Source organism: Tenrec ecaudatus, chromosome 10 (assembly GCF_050624435.1).
Source record: "Tenrec ecaudatus isolate mTenEca1 chromosome 10, mTenEca1.hap1, whole genome shotgun sequence".
Classification (NCBI taxonomy): Eukaryota; Metazoa; Chordata; class Mammalia; order Afrosoricida; family Tenrecidae; genus Tenrec; species Tenrec ecaudatus.
The window spans coordinates 38,176,949-38,196,990 of record NC_134539.1 but is presented as its reverse complement, the minus strand read 5'-3'; the positions used below and the strand labels follow the sequence as shown (position 1 = coordinate 38,196,990).

The 20,042-nt window shown below is 42.6% G+C and overlaps 2 protein-coding genes across 8 annotated transcripts in view; one reads left to right on the top strand and one right to left on the bottom strand.

Annotated features, from left to right (window-relative positions):
• Nucleotides 1-15,530, top strand: part of TEX10 (testis expressed 10) — a 69,433-nt gene extending 53,903 nt beyond the window's left edge. For 2 of the 3 annotated variants that reach the window (XM_075560228.1, XM_075560227.1), the window contains exons 10-15: nucleotides 4,565-4,653; nucleotides 5,960-6,093; nucleotides 8,271-8,351; nucleotides 10,523-10,704; nucleotides 13,824-14,034; nucleotides 15,305-15,530. In XM_075560228.1, the coding sequence (XP_075416343.1) occupies nucleotides 4,565-4,653; nucleotides 5,960-6,093; nucleotides 8,271-8,351; nucleotides 10,523-10,704; nucleotides 13,824-14,034; nucleotides 15,305-15,418 (811 nt within the window). In that variant the 3' untranslated portion in view covers nucleotides 15,419-15,530. The remainder of the gene's footprint in view (nucleotides 1-4,564; nucleotides 4,654-5,959; nucleotides 6,094-8,270; nucleotides 8,352-10,522; nucleotides 10,705-13,823; nucleotides 14,035-15,304) is intronic. The other variant, XM_075560229.1, reaches the window with a different exon arrangement.
• INVS (inversin) overlaps nucleotides 15,466-20,042 on the bottom strand; it is a 144,542-nt gene continuing 139,965 nt past the window's right edge. For 2 of the 5 annotated variants that reach the window (XM_075560225.1, XM_075560226.1), the window contains exons 15-16: nucleotides 19,919-19,993; nucleotides 15,466-17,231 (exon numbers count right to left, since the gene is read on the bottom strand). In XM_075560225.1, the coding sequence (XP_075416340.1) occupies nucleotides 17,083-17,231; nucleotides 19,919-19,993 (224 nt within the window). In that variant the 3' untranslated portion in view covers nucleotides 15,466-17,082. The remainder of the gene's footprint in view (nucleotides 17,232-19,918; nucleotides 19,994-20,042) is intronic. The other 3 variants (XM_075560221.1, XM_075560222.1, XM_075560223.1) reach the window with 2 other exon arrangements.

Sequence of the window (20,042 nt, the reverse complement as noted above, 5' to 3'; positions counted from 1 at the left end):
CATTCCTGGATCTATGCTTGCATATATATATATATATATAATTTATTGGAACTTGAGAATTAATACATATGTCCTATCGTTCCGTAGTTCAATCATGTCAATTTGTATAATTGCTTTCTCAATATGTTTCCAAATTACTTTTTCTTACTGGACTTCTTGATGTCATCTCTTTTTGAAATCATTTTATTCAGGGCTCGTGCAACTCTTTATCACAATCCATACATCCATCCATTGTGTCAAGCACATTTGTACATAAGTTGCCATCATCATTCTCAAAACATTTGCTTTCTACTTGAGCCCTTGGTATCAGCTCATTTTTCCTCCTCCCTCTTTGCTCCCCCCTCCCTCATGAACCTTTGATAATTTACAAATTATTATTTTGTCACCATCTCTTTCTTATCTCCCCAACCCTCTATATTGTGTGTCCCCCCCTCTACTCCTGTTATGTTTTCTTTCCCTGTGGGCTCAACATCCCCAACTTCATTTACTGAAAACAAACAAACTCAGCTTTGAGACGGTGACCCCCAATGGTGGTGCACCTGACCTCTGAGATATATCCTGATATACACAAGCTTAAGCAAAATATAACAGAGTGATATCTCAAGATTGTTGGAATAATACATCTCTTAATACAGCCACCATAGCCTTGTAGTAGCAAATTTTGGTTTGCCCACCAATAGTGCATTGCTCTTGTATAGCTGTCTTTGTTTCCTAAGACACCATTGTGTGTGCTGGCTGAAGTCCTCTGGTTACAAATGTGTCTGAGGTAGCTTCCAGTTCATCTAGTGGGGTTCCCGTATGGGGGGCTCATAGATGCAGCTTCTGGAGTGTGCCACGTGCCCCGAGGATGCACACTTCAGTGTCCCAGTACTCTACAACATCCTGCTTGTGTTCCTGATATACCCCCAGGAGACCAAGGTCTATTCTGCCCATCTGCTACACGCTGCTAAAGACCCTCCCCACTTGATGTTCCCAAGAGGATCCTCAATGTCTCCTCTCCTCTAGGTTAACTCACACTCCCCTCCCCTCTACTCACATGCCCCTATTTACCCCCAAACTTGACCAATTCCCTTCCCCATTTCCACACTGCACCTCCCATCAGTAAGCCACATCCCTCTTAAAGGGCAGCCTCCCTCTCTGGGAGACCTCACCACATGGCTACCATTCAGTCAATAGCCTCTCTTCCTCTCTTTCCCCTCTCCCCCCTGTGCATTTGATCCCAGCTGTTGTGATCCCGTGCTTTCTGGTTAAGTGTCTTAGACTATACTGACCTGGAGCGAATGGTGTGTGGTATGTTGACACTGGCCCAGCTCTTTACCCGGCTCTCTGGTCCGCGGCCAGCAGACTGGAGGCCTGCAAGCTTGAGCTGTGCCCATTCTGCTGCGTGTCCCTACTGCAGTGAACGCACACAGTATTTGCCCTTCGGTGCTTCACTGCCGTCACTCAGCATGACGTCTTCCAGATCCCCCCACGACTTGAGTGCTTCATGCTTTCATCGCCGTTTTTCAGAAATGTGTATTATTTCATTGTATGTATATACCAGAATTTTTTAATCCACTCTTCTATTGATAGGCTGTTTCCAGCTTCTTGCTATTGTGAGCTGTCCTTTGCCCATTTTTGATTGAGCTATTTCTCATTTGATGTTCTTATTTAATTTTAATGCAACAATTACAACTCTTCTCTCTGAGTAAGACTCAGTTCACTGTCTGTTTTGAGTTTAGTGCTTTGTGTAGATAGCTTGGCTTAAGGGCAGATAGGATTGCTTCTAAGTTAAGCAGGGAGAATCGTGTGATTAAAATCGAGTCATGGAATTGTGATTCAGACTGTCCAGTAGTAGTCTTTGTAATGTCAACTTGCAGGAACATTGTTTTAGTTCTCAGGTAGATCACAGAGTCTCGAGGGTGAAACTCTTAAATATTTGAAATATTTATTCCCCATGTTTCTCTTTATTAGAAATAAAAGATCCTGCTTCCAGTCTGGTTTAAACATTTAGTAATGGCAGGCCTTTAAAAATTAAATTATTTACTTAGCTGTATACAGTCAGTGGGAGGGGGAATTTAGACAGTTTGTGGATATTTTTTATTATCTATTTCCACTTTTTCGCAAACTTTCTGAAGCCCATCGTAACCTTTATGTAACTCATGATATTGTCTTCATTAGTTTCCAGTAGAGGGCACTCTGTTCCTGTCATTTAACTCTAGTAAGGAAGACGCTTTCTCATCGATTGCCTTCAAAGCTGCAGTTAAGTCTTTCAGCGATTCTTATGATCCACTTGGCTTAGATTATTTTTGACAAGGATATTTGAGAGTCAGTCTTGCTTTTGTTTTCTTTTTGTGGAGCTAGGTGGTAAAATTTGGAAAATAGCTTTAATTCCCAAATAGAGATAATAAATGTTCATTAATCATTTAATAAAAAGCAGCATTGCATCGCATTGAATTTAGATGTTCACTGAGTTAAAATTTTTTATTTTGGTATTTGTTCAGAATTTACTAATAGAATTTCCTACTTATAGATGTATTTTCCAATTTACTTTAAAAAAATAATACAGAAGATGTGCTGTATACAATTGATGTATGTATATGTATGGATTGTGATAAGAGTTGTATGAGCCCTTAATAAAATGTTTTTAAAAAAATACAGAATCAGGATTTTTGAACTTTTAAGGTTGATGGCATTAACTTTACTTCCTCTAGGTTCCGAACGAACGTAATGTTTGTTTTCTTCATATGAATGCTGAGTTGTTTCACATCTTGGGTTTTGCCTCCAGTCTGTGTATAAAATAACCAACCTCTTCCTTATCTCCAGTCTACTGTGAACATTATTTTTGCTTCCCAGTCTCACTCATGTGCACTGTTGCCATGTTAATTCCCTAAGTTTTATTCTTTAAATTGTGGTGTAGGTAAAGGTTGTGGAGGAAGCTAGTTTCTAGATGTTTGTTACATTAATTGGCCTTTGAAGTAAGGTCAGCATAATTTTTTAGTTGTGACATCCTGCTGTTTGTAGCAGGGAGGCGGTGGCTCAGAGCAGGCTACCCCGCAGTGTACCAATCTTCTCCCGTGCTAAAGGCCCATCTGCTAGGAACTGTTCCTTTACTCTCTGGTTGTAAATATTGGACTCAGAGTTGCTGCTCCTTCCTATCCTTTTACCCCACTCATTTATAGTTATTGCAGTTTATGTTTTTCCTAATGTGTGATATGTTTATAATTTCACAGTCATGTCTGTGTCTTCTCTCAGTCCGCATCCTTCCTGTCCTTGTTTATTGGTAACCAGGCATAGTGTTCGTTTGGTAAATCTCTTGAGGGAAGAATTGCATGAACTAAGACGCTTTATGGAGGTTTCGGTAGGGCGATTATTGATCTGGTATCTGGAGTGTTGAGTTTACTCCTCTTGGGTCAGCAGAATTCACATAGAACTCTCACCTGGGGATTATCCTGGTTGGGGCAATATAGATGGTTGCCAGAGAGTCTTGGAAAAGTGGATAAACTATCATTTGCCAAAACAGACTCATGAAGTCAGTGTGCTGCCCATTTTAGTCACTGGATTCCATTCTTCCTGTTCTCACTGGATTCAAGAGGATGTTATTTTTCTAAATCAAGCTTTTGTATTCCTTTTCCCTGAGCATTCACTGTGATTATTTTTTTAAATCACCACTTAACTAGGGCTATCCCTTCACTCCTGGATGATAGCCTTGGGATGATACTCAGTAGGGGTCTTTCCACTATTTCTCATCTTGTAATTTTTAGGACATTAGTAAACTGAAATACGATGATTATAATGGGAAAATAGTGTTACCGTTGAATTAGAAATGCCTAGTTTTGGCTGACATTTTTTTCAGGTGGTTGTGATGAAACAGGTAATCAACTTGTTGAATCTGCTCATTCTCAGCCCTTTTGTTGTATCCATGGTGACATTTGCTCTCTATTTCTAGCCTTTCCTTTAAGAGGAGATTGTAAAGGTGTCACTGGAAACGGATCTCATAGCAGAAACCAAATGATCCTCATTTAATGAGAAGCTGCTTTACCGTTAGCTGTTCCCACAAGTCAATCCCTTAGCTGCGCTGTTGTGCTCACAGGCCTAGTTACAGCTCTGCTAAGTATAGGAGCACAGTTCTTTCTTTGTCTTATCGTGGCTTTAAACAGAACCATACTTTGCTTAATTAAGATACTTTTGCTTAAGTTAGAAAGAAAGTCAGAGCTTGTCTAAACTTAATTTCTCAGGTATGTCTGTGAAAACCAAATGTGTAACAACGTAGCAGCTGGACCTACTACTGAGAAATAGAACTTCATTTCTACTTCTTGGGGAGCCTTCGAATGGAGTGGAGATTTTCTAAGTTCTACCACATATATAGGCCAACGGTGTGTTTTACTAAACTGTAAATGTAAAGTTTTAGTATATGTTGAGGTTTTTGTGGTTCCAGAGTCCTCGTATATAACCAGAAAACAATACAAATGATGAGTTTTGTTTTAAGCTATTAAATGAGACTTGTTTTAAAATACGAGAAAACGATTGTGTATTGTTCTTACTTTGGTTCCTTTGGTAATAGCTCTCCCATTGTCTCTTATAGGTCATCGTTTTCTGGGTGGAACTATTCGGTTAAAAACGGGTTAATGAGTGATGCAGATTATTTTAGCTTCTTATTTTCTACATTGACAGGTAACCATATTCACTTGCCAGATTAATGATAGTAAACAGAAGTCTTTGAAGGAGTATTTGTACCCTATTACAATTTCAGACAGGTTGATGCACAAATTCCTCTGGATCTCTCATACATGGCAAAACCTGGAGGAGTGTTTGAGTGTTGCTTAGTTGTATTTTCATTTCCTCCTCAGCCTTGCTTCTTAAGATGCTTCTTCTTGCTTATGGGGAACTGTGCACACGCGACTTAAGAGATTGGCTCAGAGGATACATTTATTTACTTATTTATTTTGAGAATGTCTTTTTAAACATTTAAAATTTTCAACTGTATATGAGGAGCATAGGAGCATCCAATTTACATTAACCATGTCCTACATGCCATTGCCTTCAAAGCAAAATTACTAAATTGAGTCTAGACATTTCATGTTAGGTCTGTAATTATTGTATCTTTTTTCATTTGATGGTACTGTTTTAACATTTCCATTTTATGCTTGATTGATCTTTTGAAAATTTCTGATTTTTAAATTAGGAAATATTAATTAGCACCTGAAAGTTTTTAACAGGTTCTGATATGGAATTAGATCAAGCAAGAGAAGTATTTTAAAAATACAAACTTGTATATGTTTGTTTAAGTTTTGAGTGTATATATTTGGGTTGGGTGTACTTTAGGTTGGTGCTCGTCAAAAGGTTTCTGAAGAGTTTTAGACCAGGGAGAGTAGTGTGATGTATGCTCATCAGACTATTTGGAAGTAGGGTGATCATAATTTATCAAAGCAGCTAGTCAAATGAACCCACATAAATAATATTCGGGTGATTCTGAGAGATGCTTCTCAGAAGGAACTTTGGCAAGTTGCCCATGTAGATTAGAGTAATAGTAGTGATAAGGGAGTGTGAACTTTAAATAAGGTGTAATTGATGAAATGCAAGTATGGTCCGGATCTCCTCTTGCCCCTTGTGCTTAGTGAGACAGCAATTGAAGAATACTTGAAGGGTCTGCAGAGCTTGGTGCGTTTATGGAAAATGAGTGCAGTGCTCCTACTTGTCCATTTGCTTTTCAAATCTATTACATTTTGGAAGGGTTAGGCCTTTCCCCTTTTTAAATGATGAAAGCTGCCATAGCTCCTTGCTGTAGAAGTGACTGAATCATTTCACAGTTTTGCGTGCATACTTCTATTACATCAACTGCCTCCAGTGCTAGCATTTTATTAAAGGAGGCACTCAGGGAAAATGGAGCTTTAAAAAGTTTTACTTGATAGCACATATCACTGGGCTTTTAAAAACTATTTTTTAAAATTTTGATCAGTTTTCTTTCTACTTTCATTAGGGTTTTCAAAAGAGGAGTTGACTTGGCTTCAGAGCCTGCGAGGGGTCCGTCATGTCGTCCAGACACAGCTTTCCCCCGTGTTTCTCTACCTTACGGACTTCGATCAATTTTTACATCATTGGGATGTAACTGAGGTAACGGCACATCTAGAAAATAACAGATAGTTATTAAATTCATGAAATCTTTGTGATACAAAGATTGTCTTGGTGAGATGATGTTAGAGGTGAGAGTAATGTCAGGTAAGATCCTATGCTAAAGGCTTACAATCCTGGATAGAAAGAGGAGTTCAGTGATAAGCTGTGCCACGGGGTTTTGTTGTGAGTTGGTTCTGGCTCATGTCACCCCATCTACAACAGAAGGAAACAGTCTAGGTCGTAGAATAGAATCAATCCGTATCCTGAATGATAAATGTACGTTTGTTTTTAAGTCTAGCATAGGACAGATCCATCAATTTAAAAGAGGACAATCTTCATAGATCTTGAAGGTTGAGTAAGATTGAAACAGAATTTAATTGATTGTATTGGTTTCCTAGGGCAATAGCAAACTGGGGTAAACTACAGAAAGATGTTCTCTCATGCGTTCTGGAGGCTAGAGGTCCCAGGGCAAGGTCTTTGCATGACTGGGGCCTTATGGAGGCTTCTGGTGTCAGCCAGCAGTCTTTGGGGTTTGTTGGCTTGTATCCTAATCACTGGATCTCTGTCATCACGTGGCTTCTCTGTGTGTCTTTGAGCTCTTCTTCGAAGGACATCAATCGATGGGAATAGATAAGAGTCCATCCTTAGCTAACTTGGTTACGTCTGCAAAGACCCCGTTTCCAAGTAGTCTCCCTCCAAGTCCCAGAGTGGACGTGAGTTTTATTAAGGGTTTAGTAACACTGTCAGCTCACATAGTTAGTATCTTGCAGGTGGCGTATTTCAACAAGCAATTATTCAACAATTCCCTTGTTTTAAAGTTAAATTTAAACTATTCCTAGTTTTTAAGTACAGCATACAAATCTTATATTTGTATCAAATATTGTAACTATAAACAATCATTTTTAAAGAGGGCATTTGGTTTACACTTTATTCCTTTTGTAGAAGGAATTCAACATTAAATTTGTCAGTTCTAATGAAATTAAAACATAACTTTAATAGTGCCCATATCTGCTAAGCATTTTGGTTTTCTGACAAACTTTCCAATATATAAGAAATTCTTAGATAGCTAATAAATAAAACTTAAAAATATGATAAATGTTGAATTTGTTTTAGTATTGTTTAGTAAGACTTTAAAAATTACAACCTTAAACATTCATTACTGACATGTATTAAATTGGATATGAAAGAGTGGTTTCTTACTATAATAAACCAACTTGTCTTACTGCTAAAAATACTAGCTATGGGTAAACATCACAAAGATTAGTTGTGAATGATTCCATTTTCTCCGCATAGTTGACACATGGACGTGAAGGAAGAGCGTGGTTCTGATGGACTCGCATTGATGGCATAGCCTTCTTTTGACAACGGTGTCAGTGTGTCAGTGCAGCCTCTAACAGGAAAGTCAGTCATTCGAACCCGAGTGGCAGTCTGCTTCCATAATGGTTCACAGCCTTGGGAATGTGACAGAGCAGCTCGCAGCTCACTGAGTTGGAATGGAGACCAAATGGACTGGGTGGAACCTGGCTACTACTGTTGAGCACTTGAGTTCAAGTATGCCCTAGTTCAGTGCTGGTCAAAGAGGGTAAAATGCTGACCAGAATTTCAGATTTTCATTGTCCTGAGATAATCTTGAAACCTCGAGTCTCAAATATCCCTAACTCTGAAGACCAAGCAGTAGTTTTGCCTAACTAGTGAAAACTGTAGTGGTTGGTTACGTGCAGAGTTGCCAACCTGTTTGAAATCTTGAGGTTCCCCGAGGGAGAACGTGAAGTTTTCTACTCCCCTAAGGAGTGACGGTCTCGGGCAGCTACAGGGCGCTTTTACCCTTTCCTATAAGGTCAGCGTGACTCAGAATCGACTCGGCGGCAGTACATTGAGTCAGTGAGCAAAAATTGTCTGTTTTGAGAACTATCTATGTGAGATCAAATTGACAACAGCAATTTACTGGATAAAAACCTTTTTGGGCAGTGGATTTATGTTAATAGGGGATGAACAGCTCCATAAAAGAGAGAGAATGGAATCCATGTCACTAAAGTGATGTGTATTGTTTATTGTGCTGTGTATATGTTCTCCGCAGCAGTAAAATAAAAGTTTATACTTGTGTGTATGAAGATGTTGAATTTGTTTCTGACCTGAAAATGTCCTGATTTGGTCACTGCTTTTCCTTTTCCTGACAGGCAGTTTGTCACAGTTTATTGGTTATCCCAGCTCGGAGCCAGAGCTTTGATATCTTGCAAAGCGCCATCAGTAAGCATTTGGTAAATATACTTTAATTTGCTTTCCTCTTTAAAAACAAGCAGTTATTCAGTGATTAAGATGGGCTTTGCTGTAGCCAGGGAGAGAGAGAGAGAGAGAGAGAGAGAGAGTGTGTGTGTTGGGAGTTTTGTGTTCTTAGCCTTTGTGTCTCCACATGTGCTTCTCATTATAATTTCGGATCAAGAACTGAGAAACCAGGGTTTATTCCTGGCTGTTGAATGCGTTCTTTGCCTTGGGAGAATCCCAATGACTCTGAACCCGCAGTTTCTGCATCTGCAATGACGGACTCGAGGATTACATGTAAGACCCTTCCAACCTGTAGTGGTCCCACTCCTGTGGCTGGCATGCCCGTATGGGCATTTGGCATGCAGACCAGACTGTGTGCTCTGGAACGGAGACCATCCAGGCTCAAAGAGAGCCCCATCATCTAACAGGCACTGCCTAGGACCTGGACACCAGAAGTGAGCTCAGCCATGAGACTGACTTGACTTTGGGCCATGGTGTGCCTTGTTTCCTTTAGCATGCAATTTCCATTAGGCATGGCTAAGTTGCAGCTCTCAACTCCCCCAGTTCCCCCAGTTTGAACTGGAGCTGTGTATCTGTTTATGGGAGGATGTCTGGATTTTCCTCTTCCAGTGACTCTCACTTGTGTGGATAATTTTGTAGTTGTCCACATACACCCCCTTTTCCTCCTTAAAATGGTACTTCCTTTCAGTTGAAGAAGTACCCCTTCAAATGTCCAGGACTTTGCGCTCTGGTGTTAAATATAGTTTGTTCCCTTTGTGTCTCCAGTGATGCCAACCCGTTTTCTTCCCCAACAGTTTGTTGGCCTATAATTCACGTGTCAGACAGTTTAGTAGGTCAGGCACAGCAGTCCGTCTTTCCTTCGTCTCCCTCCACGCATTCTCTCCTCGCTCGACAGTCCTTGTCCGAGTCAAAGCTTGGCATACCAGTTAGTGTTGGCTGCTTTCGTCAGCCAGTGGAAGCCCTCAGCCCCACAGACTTTGCTTTTATGCTTTCTCAGCTCATCCGTAGTTTCCAGGAGACGTAAGCCATGTAGATTATGTGCTCACTGGTAGACGTCCTTGTGTAGAGGTGAGATGAACTGGAAACTGTGATGACTTCTAGCTTTGGTGTATTTCAAGGCAATGAAACAAGCAAGTGTACAGGTGATAACCCCTGGCTGATTCCAAGAGGCCCTTTCCTTAGCTGAGTCTGCGCTGAATGACCAGCTGAATCAGGAGAGGGTTCCTGCTGGAATACTCTTGAGCCATGTGACTGGTTGTTGATGCCACATTTTCTTTGTAGGCATGACATGATTCTTGAAAACTCCTGATCATCAGTAGCTCTGGAAATGTGGAGAACAGTTTAGAAGACTTTGTCTTGTGAAAACGCTGTGTCATGTTTCCTGAGGTTTCAACCTCCCAAAGGAAAATACGGCCTTAAGGATCACTGGGGGTGTTTTCAGAAGTGGTGGGTGGTAGGTGGCTTGTATTAAGCAGATTGTAGTATGTTTTGTTTTTCTTTTTCCTTTAAAAAAGTCATTTTATTGGGGGCTTGTACAGCTCTTACCACAATCCATACATCCATCTGGATTCCTTTTTCATAGCAACTTTATGGCCCACCCAGGTACTTTATGACAGGCGAGTAGATGGAGACACTGAAGCCCGGCTCTAGTTGGCGCAATGGTTAAGCACGTGGTATTACATTGTGACCTAACGAGGTCTGCCGTAATCGACTGTACAGTGCTCGCTGTGTCATCGGACAGCCAGTCACATCCCGAGACTGTTCAGAGGGGCGTCACCGGAGTCCTAATCCTCGTGTGGACCCTACAAAGGGATTTTGGGTTCCACTGCCATTCACATTCCCTGCAAACTGGGTTAAGAACTATTCATAAAAGGAGTTTGAGGAATTCCAGAAGTGAGCTAATTTTGACTGTGAAACAAATTGGAATGTTACAGCCACCTGTCTCAAATGGGAGGATAAATGGGTGCTCTGGAGAACAGCTTTTTGTTTGTTTCCTGTTTAGAAAAATCCAGACACAGGAAGACAGTCTGTAGATGATATTAATAAAGCAGATTGTGGTGGCAGTTGAACTTTTTAGGTGACCGACTGTGGTTTCATTGGGGTGGGCTTGTGTTGAGGTGAATTAATCCGATTTCCCTCCACCTAGGTTGGGCTGACAGTGATTCCTGACAGCACAGCCGGCTGTGTTCTGGGGGTGCTCTGTAAGCTCCTGGATCAGGCGTGCACACTTAGTGAGACGCTGCTTCCCTTTCTGGCTTCTTGTTGCTACAGCCTTCTCTATTTTCTGCTGACTCTAGAGAAAGGGGAAGCGGAGCATCTGAGAAAGAGGTAATGCTTTATTTATTCCTGAGGCTCTGTTTTCAAGTGTATATGTACATATGTTTTTTACCTCTTTAACAGTCTAACTTCCCAGTAAATATTTAAAATGACAAAGTGGAGAAAGATCAGATTTTCAAAATACCTCAAAATCTCTTTTCAGAGAGTTCGTCTAAATGCAACTAATTGTTCTTAATGAATTCTTGTTATGTCCTGAAAATTCTTAGTCGTCACCCCTTTCCCCATTAAGGTACAGATTTGAAGTTAGATGACATTGTAAAGTTTCTTGAGTGTCCCCTTGTTTGCCACTGTTGTTCTCGCCAGAAAAGCACTGTATGTTTCACCATTAGGAGGATGGACTTTGTACTTTGCTGAGCTTCATGAAAGCTACCCAAGTGGCAGTGGGAACTTTTGGACTTAAAGGGCATTGCTCAAAGATGGTACTGCTTCTAATTAGTACTGTTCATGCTGTGTAATATTCAGGCTAAATCTTCTAAGATGGCTTGGAATTTTCCGCTGTAACTTTTAAAACGTTCTTAACTTTTGCCTTTAAAAATGTATTGAAAATATTTCATTTAACATACCATTGGCGACGGTTTAAAAGAATCTACAACATGAGAAAAAAAATTTAATTGTTAATCTTTTAACATTGGATTATGTACCTTCTAGTCATTTCTGAGCTTATAAGTACTGTGAAAATATATCATACACAGAAATTTCAGAGAACATCTGTATAGTTTACAGGCAACTATAAGCTGAACATCTAATGAAGCAATGTTCGGGTTGAGAAACACAGCGCGAACACAGTCTCTCTCTCCATGTACTTTCCACACATATTTCTTTTGTACACACAATGCTAGAAACCACCACTTTCATGCTAATCACTTCCTTAAACCATCCAATTTTTGTTTTGCATATTTGTGAATTTTATATTAAAGCGTTCATGCTTAGGTGTTTTTGTTTTGAGTGGGTTTCAATCTCATTTATAGCAACGAAAATAATTTTATGGTTGGGGATCACCACCACATGAGGAACTGTATCAAAAGATTCAGCCAGCTGTATTTTACTCATTTACATTTCTTTCTAGGAGGGGCGTCATCAAACTTCTTGTAAAACAATGGTTCTCAGCCTTCCTAAGGTCGTGATGCTTTCATACAGTTCCTCGTGTGGTGGTGACCCTGCCCAACCGTAACATCATTTTCATTGCTACTTCCTAACTGTCATTTTGCTACTGTTATGAAAGGGTGGTTCGACCCCCAAAGGGGTGTGGCCTGCAGGTTGAGAAGCGCTGCTGTAGAAGATAGCGCTGTCTTGGGTGTCATGGACTGTGCGCGCAGTGCAGTGGGAGCTGTGGGGGGGGGGGGCGGTAGGAAATGAAAGGCAGTGTTGAGCTCCAGCCCGCTTTGATTTATATAGACAGGCTGTGCACTGGAGTTGGCTTGTGAACCAAGTGTGCTGACCCTACTCTGTAATAATCTGTTACTTGAGTATGCCAGCACTTCATATACCCACTGTCCTTTCAGCAAAGTTTTTCCATGAAGTATGTATACAATTTACAATTTATATTCTTTATAGACTAAGTCAAATAGTTCTGATCAATAACAATTCTTAGAAACCCTAAAGCTGACTGCCGCAGTTCTTGCATTGGCATCGCTGTCCTTTCTTGTGGTGCAGCGGTCTCTGCTGTATTATTTCTCTCTGACGGAGGTGCTTGAGGGATGCAACTCTCCGCTTGATACGTGAAGGAAAGAGGAATCTGGAGTCACTCTAATACGGTTTTCATTAAGAGTGTCTTGAAATCCACTCAAAATAACCAACGTGGAAAATGAGTGTATTGGACCCTTCTAAGAGTTACATGTAAAGCCCTTGGCTACGAGTGTGGCTAGGAACCCTGGTGGTGTAGTTGGTTATCAGTTAGGCTGTTGAATGCAAGGTCAGCAGTTTGAAACCACCAGCCACTCCAAAGGATGAAGTTGAGGCCTTCTACTCCTGTGAAGAGTTATAATCCCAAAGGGTCAGTTCTACCAGTCCTATAGGGTCGCTGAGTCAGTGGATTTGATGACTGTGTGTGTGTGTGTGTGTGTGTGTTTGAGAGGCGTGTGGCTGGGCATCATTAGCAACTGGAACTAGGAATCCCATCAAAGCCACCAGGAACTGCAGCTGTTGCTTTCTTTCCCCCTTTCTCTCCCTCTGGATCGTGTAGCCTTATCTCTGTCTGCGTTAGCACAGTATTGGCTGTATCTGCATCTACAGGGTAGCTTTCTCTCCTGTGGTACTTGACTGCTCCAGCCTGGCTTTACGTCTTCTCAGAGATTGAATTAAGTCTCTGCAGATAAGAGAATCTGGTAGACTTGGAATTAATTCAGTGCCTACCTATGATGGAGATTTCTGTTGTTTGGGGTTGGGCATATTGTGAAGGAGCTGCTCCCTATAGGGCAGATGCCTGGAATGATTATGCATTTCTGGTTTAGAAACTTGGACAGACGGACTTGACATGGCCTCTCCCTTCAAGTGGACATTGCTTTGTTAACTGGCAGTTTTTCTAGATTTGATTCAGACAGCTACAAGTCCACCTGTTTCTATCTCATAAACTTGCACTTTCTATAAAGGTGTCAAGAGACTGCTATTGACAAGTTTGGATTTAGCATCTCTGGATGGCCTTGGCCCTAGCTGTAGGGATAGTATCTAGAACCGATTTAGCCTCTTGGTGAGTGCATCTCTCGACAAATCTGCCCTAAATTGAGAAATTGAAGAGGCTCAGAATCAGGTTCGTAAGCATACAGAGTATCATGGATTTTTTTCCCTCCCTATTTTACCAGTGGGACATTCTTAGTCTTTTGCTGCCTCTGACGGTTTAATGGCTGTGCACATGGAGCTCATTCTGGTGCCAGGCTGGGCCAGGAACAGTCAGCATGACTTCAAGAATATCTTGCTAAGGCCAGGAAAGTGGTGGCTGCTAGTCTTTTAGAACCCTTGCAAAAAGTGAAGTCAGCTAATTTCAGTTCTTAACTCTTGTAGTTTGTGGTGTTTTACTTAAAACAGCCTGTTGATGAAGAGTGCATTGCAGGTTGGCAAGGGGCACTTTTGTGTATGATGGCCTCACTGTTTCTTCTCCATCTTTCCTATTGTAGGGACAAGCTGTGGGGGGCCTGCGTCTCCATCCTGGTGCTCCTGCCTCGAGTTCTCAGGTTGATGCTGCAGAGCCTAAGGGTGAACAGAGCTGGGCCCAAGGAGCTGCCTGTCGTGGGCCAGCTCCTTCGCCTGTTGCTGCAGCATGCGCCCCTCAGGGCTCACATGCTGACTAATGCGGGCTTGGTGCAGCAGATCATCAGGAACATTACGGTAAGAGAAGTGGTACCTGCTGTTCGTGCCAGCAGGGATTCGGTGGAGAGGTGTGTGAGGGCGGGTGATGACGGGAGGCTGCCAGGTATTGACGGAATCAAACCAGTTGTGGTTTCTCAGGGGTTCTTCCCCGTCACAACTCTCTCTCTCCCTTAAACATGTATGTGCTTCTAGAATAGGAAATAAAAGCTATCAAACAAATAGTAAGTCAAGGTGGCTTAACTAATTGGAAAAATGATAGAGGTGTTAGAAGGACTCTTTCCTGGATTCTGTTAGCTTCTAGAATAGGAAATAAAAGCTATCAAACAAATAATACGTCAAGGTGGCTTAACTAATTGGAAAAACGATAGAGGTGTTAGAGGGACTCTTTCCTGGATTCTGTTAGACACTCTCTTGATTAGGAAGGCGTGGCAAGTTACTGTCCCCGTCTGAGCTAGCTGTTCACCTGCAGAAACAGGAGTAAAGCCAAGTCCAGTGGGCCCACCCAATTATGATGGTTAATGTGCTTGGCATTTGTTAATTGTTCAGTACATGTTAGCTAACATAAGGGGACTTTTGAGCAGAAACAAACTTGAGGTCACTTTCTAGTCAGTAGCAAGGGAGAAGCAGCAGGCTGCCTGTGTGTTGGTAGTTTGCTCTCCGCCATCAGCAGTGGATTGGGAGGGGGGAGGCTAGCTCTCGTTGATGGTTCCTTGGGGGCTTGGTTTTGGAGGGGTAGAGAGGTTTGCTTTTTAAAAAAAATTGATATTTGAGGGTTTTTTTTGACTCATATAGAAAAATGGCTTTTCCACACATTCTGAATTTGCTCAGCCTTTGAAGAAGCCGTAGAAAAGATAGTGGGTTAATTCTGAAGTAATAGATAACTAAGATTTTGGATTTTTCTTAAAGAATCAGTTCATCACCATAAGTAGAAATTGAACAATTGTGAGTTGGCCCTATAGATATTAATGCAATTTTCAATTTCCAATCATAGATGGTTCTAGAATGACAAAGGAGGTAGGGGTCAGGGGTTTAGAAATTCCCTTCATCCCAGGGATATGGGGGGAAGAAGATACTACTGAGAAGCTGGTCATATTTGTACTTTCGGAGATAACTAGGAATTGCCGCTGCCTGTGGTAATGCCCAATTAATACTTCCTTTTCCAGCAACACTTGAAGATGGAGGCGCCGTTGGCAGAGACTCTGAGAGACTGTGTGGGAGCATGGGAAAAGCGGTTTGGTAGTGTAGCATTGTTGGTGTGGTTCTGAAATCTCCCTCGTTCTCCCCTCAGACATTGAAGAGTGGAGGCGTGCAGGAACAGTGGCTCACAGATTTACATTACTGCTTCAATGTGTACCTCACCAGCCATCCCCAGGGGCCTGCGGCGTTGAGTGCAGTATATTGAAGAGACACCATGGAACCGGTTTGAAATTGTGTATTCACATTTATCTAATTTTGAAGAGAAACTGATGGAATGAATGTCTGTCATTCTTATTAAAGTTCAACTTTTGAAGTTGCTTATGAACCTTCCTTTGCACTAAAGTAAAAGGTGACGCTTGGAAGTTCCCACTGGTGAGTGGGGCAGGCACATGGTACATGGGTACAGTGGGTAATCTAGTTCGCCTTTCTTGGGAGCTGATTATAAGATAGATCCTAATGTGATGCCTTCTGCTATTTGCTCAAGAAATTGGCCAAAGCTTTGTGATTGCATCTAAGCAAGCTTCGGGGATTGTGCTCACAGCTCCACTTTATCCAGAGAGCCACAAAACGCAGGGTTTCATTGGCTTTGGCTTTTGTTCTCCATCAGAAGACAGCTTCTCACGGGAGCGCTGTGATCTCTGGAGGGGTGGTGCTCCAGGCAGGGACAAAACTGCAGGACTGCCGTTGTACGGGTTTGGACTTTCTTACAGCTAACTGGCGCTTGATTTGATCACTTTTAAACGTTCTGAAAAAATTCAGACATTTAAAACTTAATTTCTGCTAAAGATCCACTCTGCTCTTGCCCCTTCATACTTCTTTTTGGTCCCCAAACTCAACACTTGAACACAATTTGAGCCTGAGGTATACAAATTCTTCGGGAGAAGCAAACACTACCTTCGGAGTGTATAGATGTAGATAGAGGACATGTTGAGAAATAACAGCTTCATATATTTTGGTTTAATAAAGATTTCTAGAAATATTTATTTTACTTTGAAAAAAATACAATTTTGGGAAAAACAACTATAATTTAAATACTTAACAGCTTCGTATAGTTCAACATAGATGTCACTGATGCTAAGAAAATGGGAGGTTTTGAAGAATGCGTGTATCTTGTATGTTAGCGTTTGTCCCTCCTGCCTTCATTTCCACCATGGAAATGCCCTGTGACCAGTCACTACATTTTATTTGAGCAGATGTTCTCAGAGAGCTAATGTGCACACAGCACGGCGTGGCGTTTTGACAAGGCTTCTGGAGTGCTGTAGCTGGAGTACAGACCGTACTGCATGAAGGGTCTGGGCTGAGAAGCAGATCTGACTGGTTTCTGGAAGCTGGTACTAGGGAGAAGCACATCCTGTGGGCGGGCGGGCGGTAGAAGCTAACGGAGCTGCAGTAGGTCAGGAATCGCCCAAGTATATTCTGGACCGTCGAACTTAGCACTAGGCTGTAAGACATGGAGTAGCCAACTTGCTGGCTGGGATGAAATTTGCTGCCTGGAGTCCTAGAACCTGTAGTGAAACGAGGACAGCTGTCGTAGGACAGGTTCCTGCCCATCTCATGTAGGTTCTTCAGTTGAGGAGAGATGCCATGTGCATGCCAGCCAGCTGGCAGAAACCCATTCGTAGCACCCTGTTGTGCTTAGACTTGACTAATTTTGTTCTGACTTCCAGCACACTGACTGATGGGAAGACAACACAGCAAGGCTCTTGAGGCTGGCTAAGCTGAGCCCCGGAATGGTGCTGTGTAAGAATGCAAAGCACGCCGATTCTGACATCCTTGCTGTTAGGACCACGTTTTCAGGCTAAGGCCTCACCTCAGACATTGAAGTTTTCCCAAGATGGAGAAGAGAATCAGCAGAGAAGCTGGACTCTACTAGCTTTTCCAGCTCCCCCTAACACAGTCCTCTGGAATAGGCCCGCGAAGCTTTGTTTTGTTTGATGGAGTCGCTGCTTGTAGGTTATAAGAGAAGTTCGTGGCTCTTCGACTGTTCTCACGGAGGTGTACGCACTGCAAAGTGCTCCCTGTCAGAGACAAGCAGGGGAGGTTCAGGGTATGCATTACAAAGCAGAAGGGAAGAGTTCTTGTGGCGAGGGGAGAGAGTTTGGGTCCCCGAACCTATAAACAAGGTGCTGGGCCAGTTAACTGGAGGTGGGTGACTTGACTAACCTTGCATTTCCATCATCTCAAAGGTGACAATGGCATCTTTTCAAGGAATAAGGATGAAGGCGCTTGTGTTGGAACTGGGAGCTCGGGGGCCTCTGTGTATCTCCGGGCACATACAGCCCTTCTACCGACCCACGTTCTGTGGGACAGTTTCCTAGAGTCCACTGCAAAAAACAGCTCATTGGAAAATTTTTGATCTCTAAGAATAATGCACGAATAATATCTAACTAAAAAAGGATTTCTTGAGCCTTTTTATGACCTTGAACTTGTGGTGATGTGGTTAATACTCTTGGAAAGAGACCTTGATGAGGACATATGGCTACATAGTGCCCCTAACTGTATGGAACCACGAAGTCCATAGGAAGGGCGAACAGTTCAAAGTATTGACCAACATGAATGTCATCATTTTCCTATCCTGATTTGTCATTGTTGCTTAAATTTGATCAACTACGGTTTTGGGACTCTGACATGTTTTTGGTTGCTTTGACTACAAAATCTTGGGTTGAGTTGTCATCTCCCTGTGCAGATGGGACAGAATTACACTGGAGTCTTGCGCCATTCCTAACCAGCCTCATGGTTAGCCCATTCATTGGAAAATACAAATAAATGTGTGTGTGTGTGTGTGTGTGTGTGTGTGTGTGTGTGTGCACGTGAGGGGACTTTTAAAAAGTTACTGGAAGAGTGGATTAAATAATGGTGGGCTTGTTCTATGATCTTTTTGAAGCCCCTTCAGATAAATGAGGATCTTGGATCATTACTATGCTGATATTTTTTTGGGTCAAGAAGACTAGAGAGAAAAGCAGAAATTGCTTTGTTTCCCAAATGCCCTCTTGCTCAGCACTAGACTGCTCAGGACATGAAACTATAGATCTGAGTGGAGAAGCAGCCCAAGGCACTGCCATTTTGCTACACAATAAAACCCAACTTTCTGCTTCCTCCCCTTGACCTCTCCCCATGTTCGAGCGAGCAAAGACATTCATTGACTCACGCAGCCAATACTTGAGCCCTTACAATGTGCCAGCACTTTCCTAAAGTGACCCAGTGGGGAGCACACGCGTTCCCAAGTGGAAATTGAACCAACGAATTTTTATTCAAGGTGAAGACCAAAGTTAACCCCAATCTTTGTTTCAGTTAAGTGTCCCTGATTTCATGTTACAAAACTGTGCTCAAGTCATGTGTATTTCATGGGAATTTTCTCTTTCTGACGGAGAGTCATGCTTGGTAAAACACAGGCTTCAGCTCGCTAGCGGTGCTGCCTGTCCAGCAGCCTTAGTGGATGATGCTGACTGTGGGGGCAGGGTGGGCCGAATAAAACCGGTCCTTGACTTTGGGATTAAGAAAGGATTTTCTTTTATTTAGCCCTTGTTAACTTAAGACCAATCCCTGGTCTATGGGGTTACAAGGTTATTCATTCATAATGAGTACAGGAAGTCTGAGGCATGCCTTTTGTTGTTCGGTCCCACTGAGCCAGGCCTGACCCATAGCAACCCTGTGCCCAGCAAAGCCGAACACCGCCTGCTTCTGTCATCCTTAGATTTGTTCCTATGCTTAAGCCCTGTGTCGATCCATCTTACTGAGGGCATTCACTAGAGATCTTTTACCCTGCTAAACACCTTAACTCGAAGGTTTCTAATGGTCCTGGGTTTTAAGACACAGTAAAACGTGCTCTGATTGCCTACAGTACTTGATGATAAATGATGCTCGTAATTGTACCTATCTCATAGTTAGATTTCTGAACTTCACTCACATACAAAGATGAATGTTTTCCATAGAACATTGGGCTTGGATTCCACTCAGCACCCGACCAGCCTCCCTGTATTACATGAAGCTGCACAACTCCTCTAGAGAAGTTGCAGTAATTACTGTCTCCTCCCACCCCTGAAAGTGAAATGAATGTTAAAGTTCATGCTGACAGCCACTGTTGGCCTTCCCAGCTGGTCTCTTCCTGCAGGATGCCTGTGCCAGGTGAGGGTGGGTGCGGGTTGCCATAGCTACCAGTGAAGAAACACTGGAACTGGCATTAGCTGCTGACAGCACTGAACTTATCACCCAACTTTAATGTTGGTGTGAATGAAGGGGCCCTGAAGAAAACACTTGTCTTCAGCCTGGAAAGAAGGCTCCCTGAGCTTCCCGTGGAGGACTGAAAGCGGGCAGCGAGTCTGAGCTGAACACGCCCGCAAGGCCTCTTTGGCACCCTGGGAGGCAAAAGGCCAGGATTTGGCAAAGGGACTTCCCTGCCTTGTGGGGAAGAAGATGTTGGACCCTAATGAGAGACCCAAATGGCCCAAGAACAGGCCTGTGGAGGGATCTGCCGGAGAAGACGTTCCTGAGAACAGCTGTGAATATAGTCTGCCTCTTAGGGAGACAGATGAGGACACATAACTCCATGAAGGGGCATGCAGAGCACACAGCTGAAATCAAGCCACTACGGGGAATCCTGGCAACCTGTTCTCATGGTTTCCACCTTGGAGAGGAGCAGTGGGGGTGGGGGTAGCTTCCCCACATCCTCTTCCCCATTCTGCTTCCGGGTCAGCGGGCATCTTACCTGAATTGAGATGCAGCACAGAAGGGCCTTTGGGTGGTCGTGTGGAATGGTAACTTTTACCTTCTTGAGAGCAACCTGAAATGACCAAACATTGTCATCTATGTTTGAATGGTGACCGCTGTGG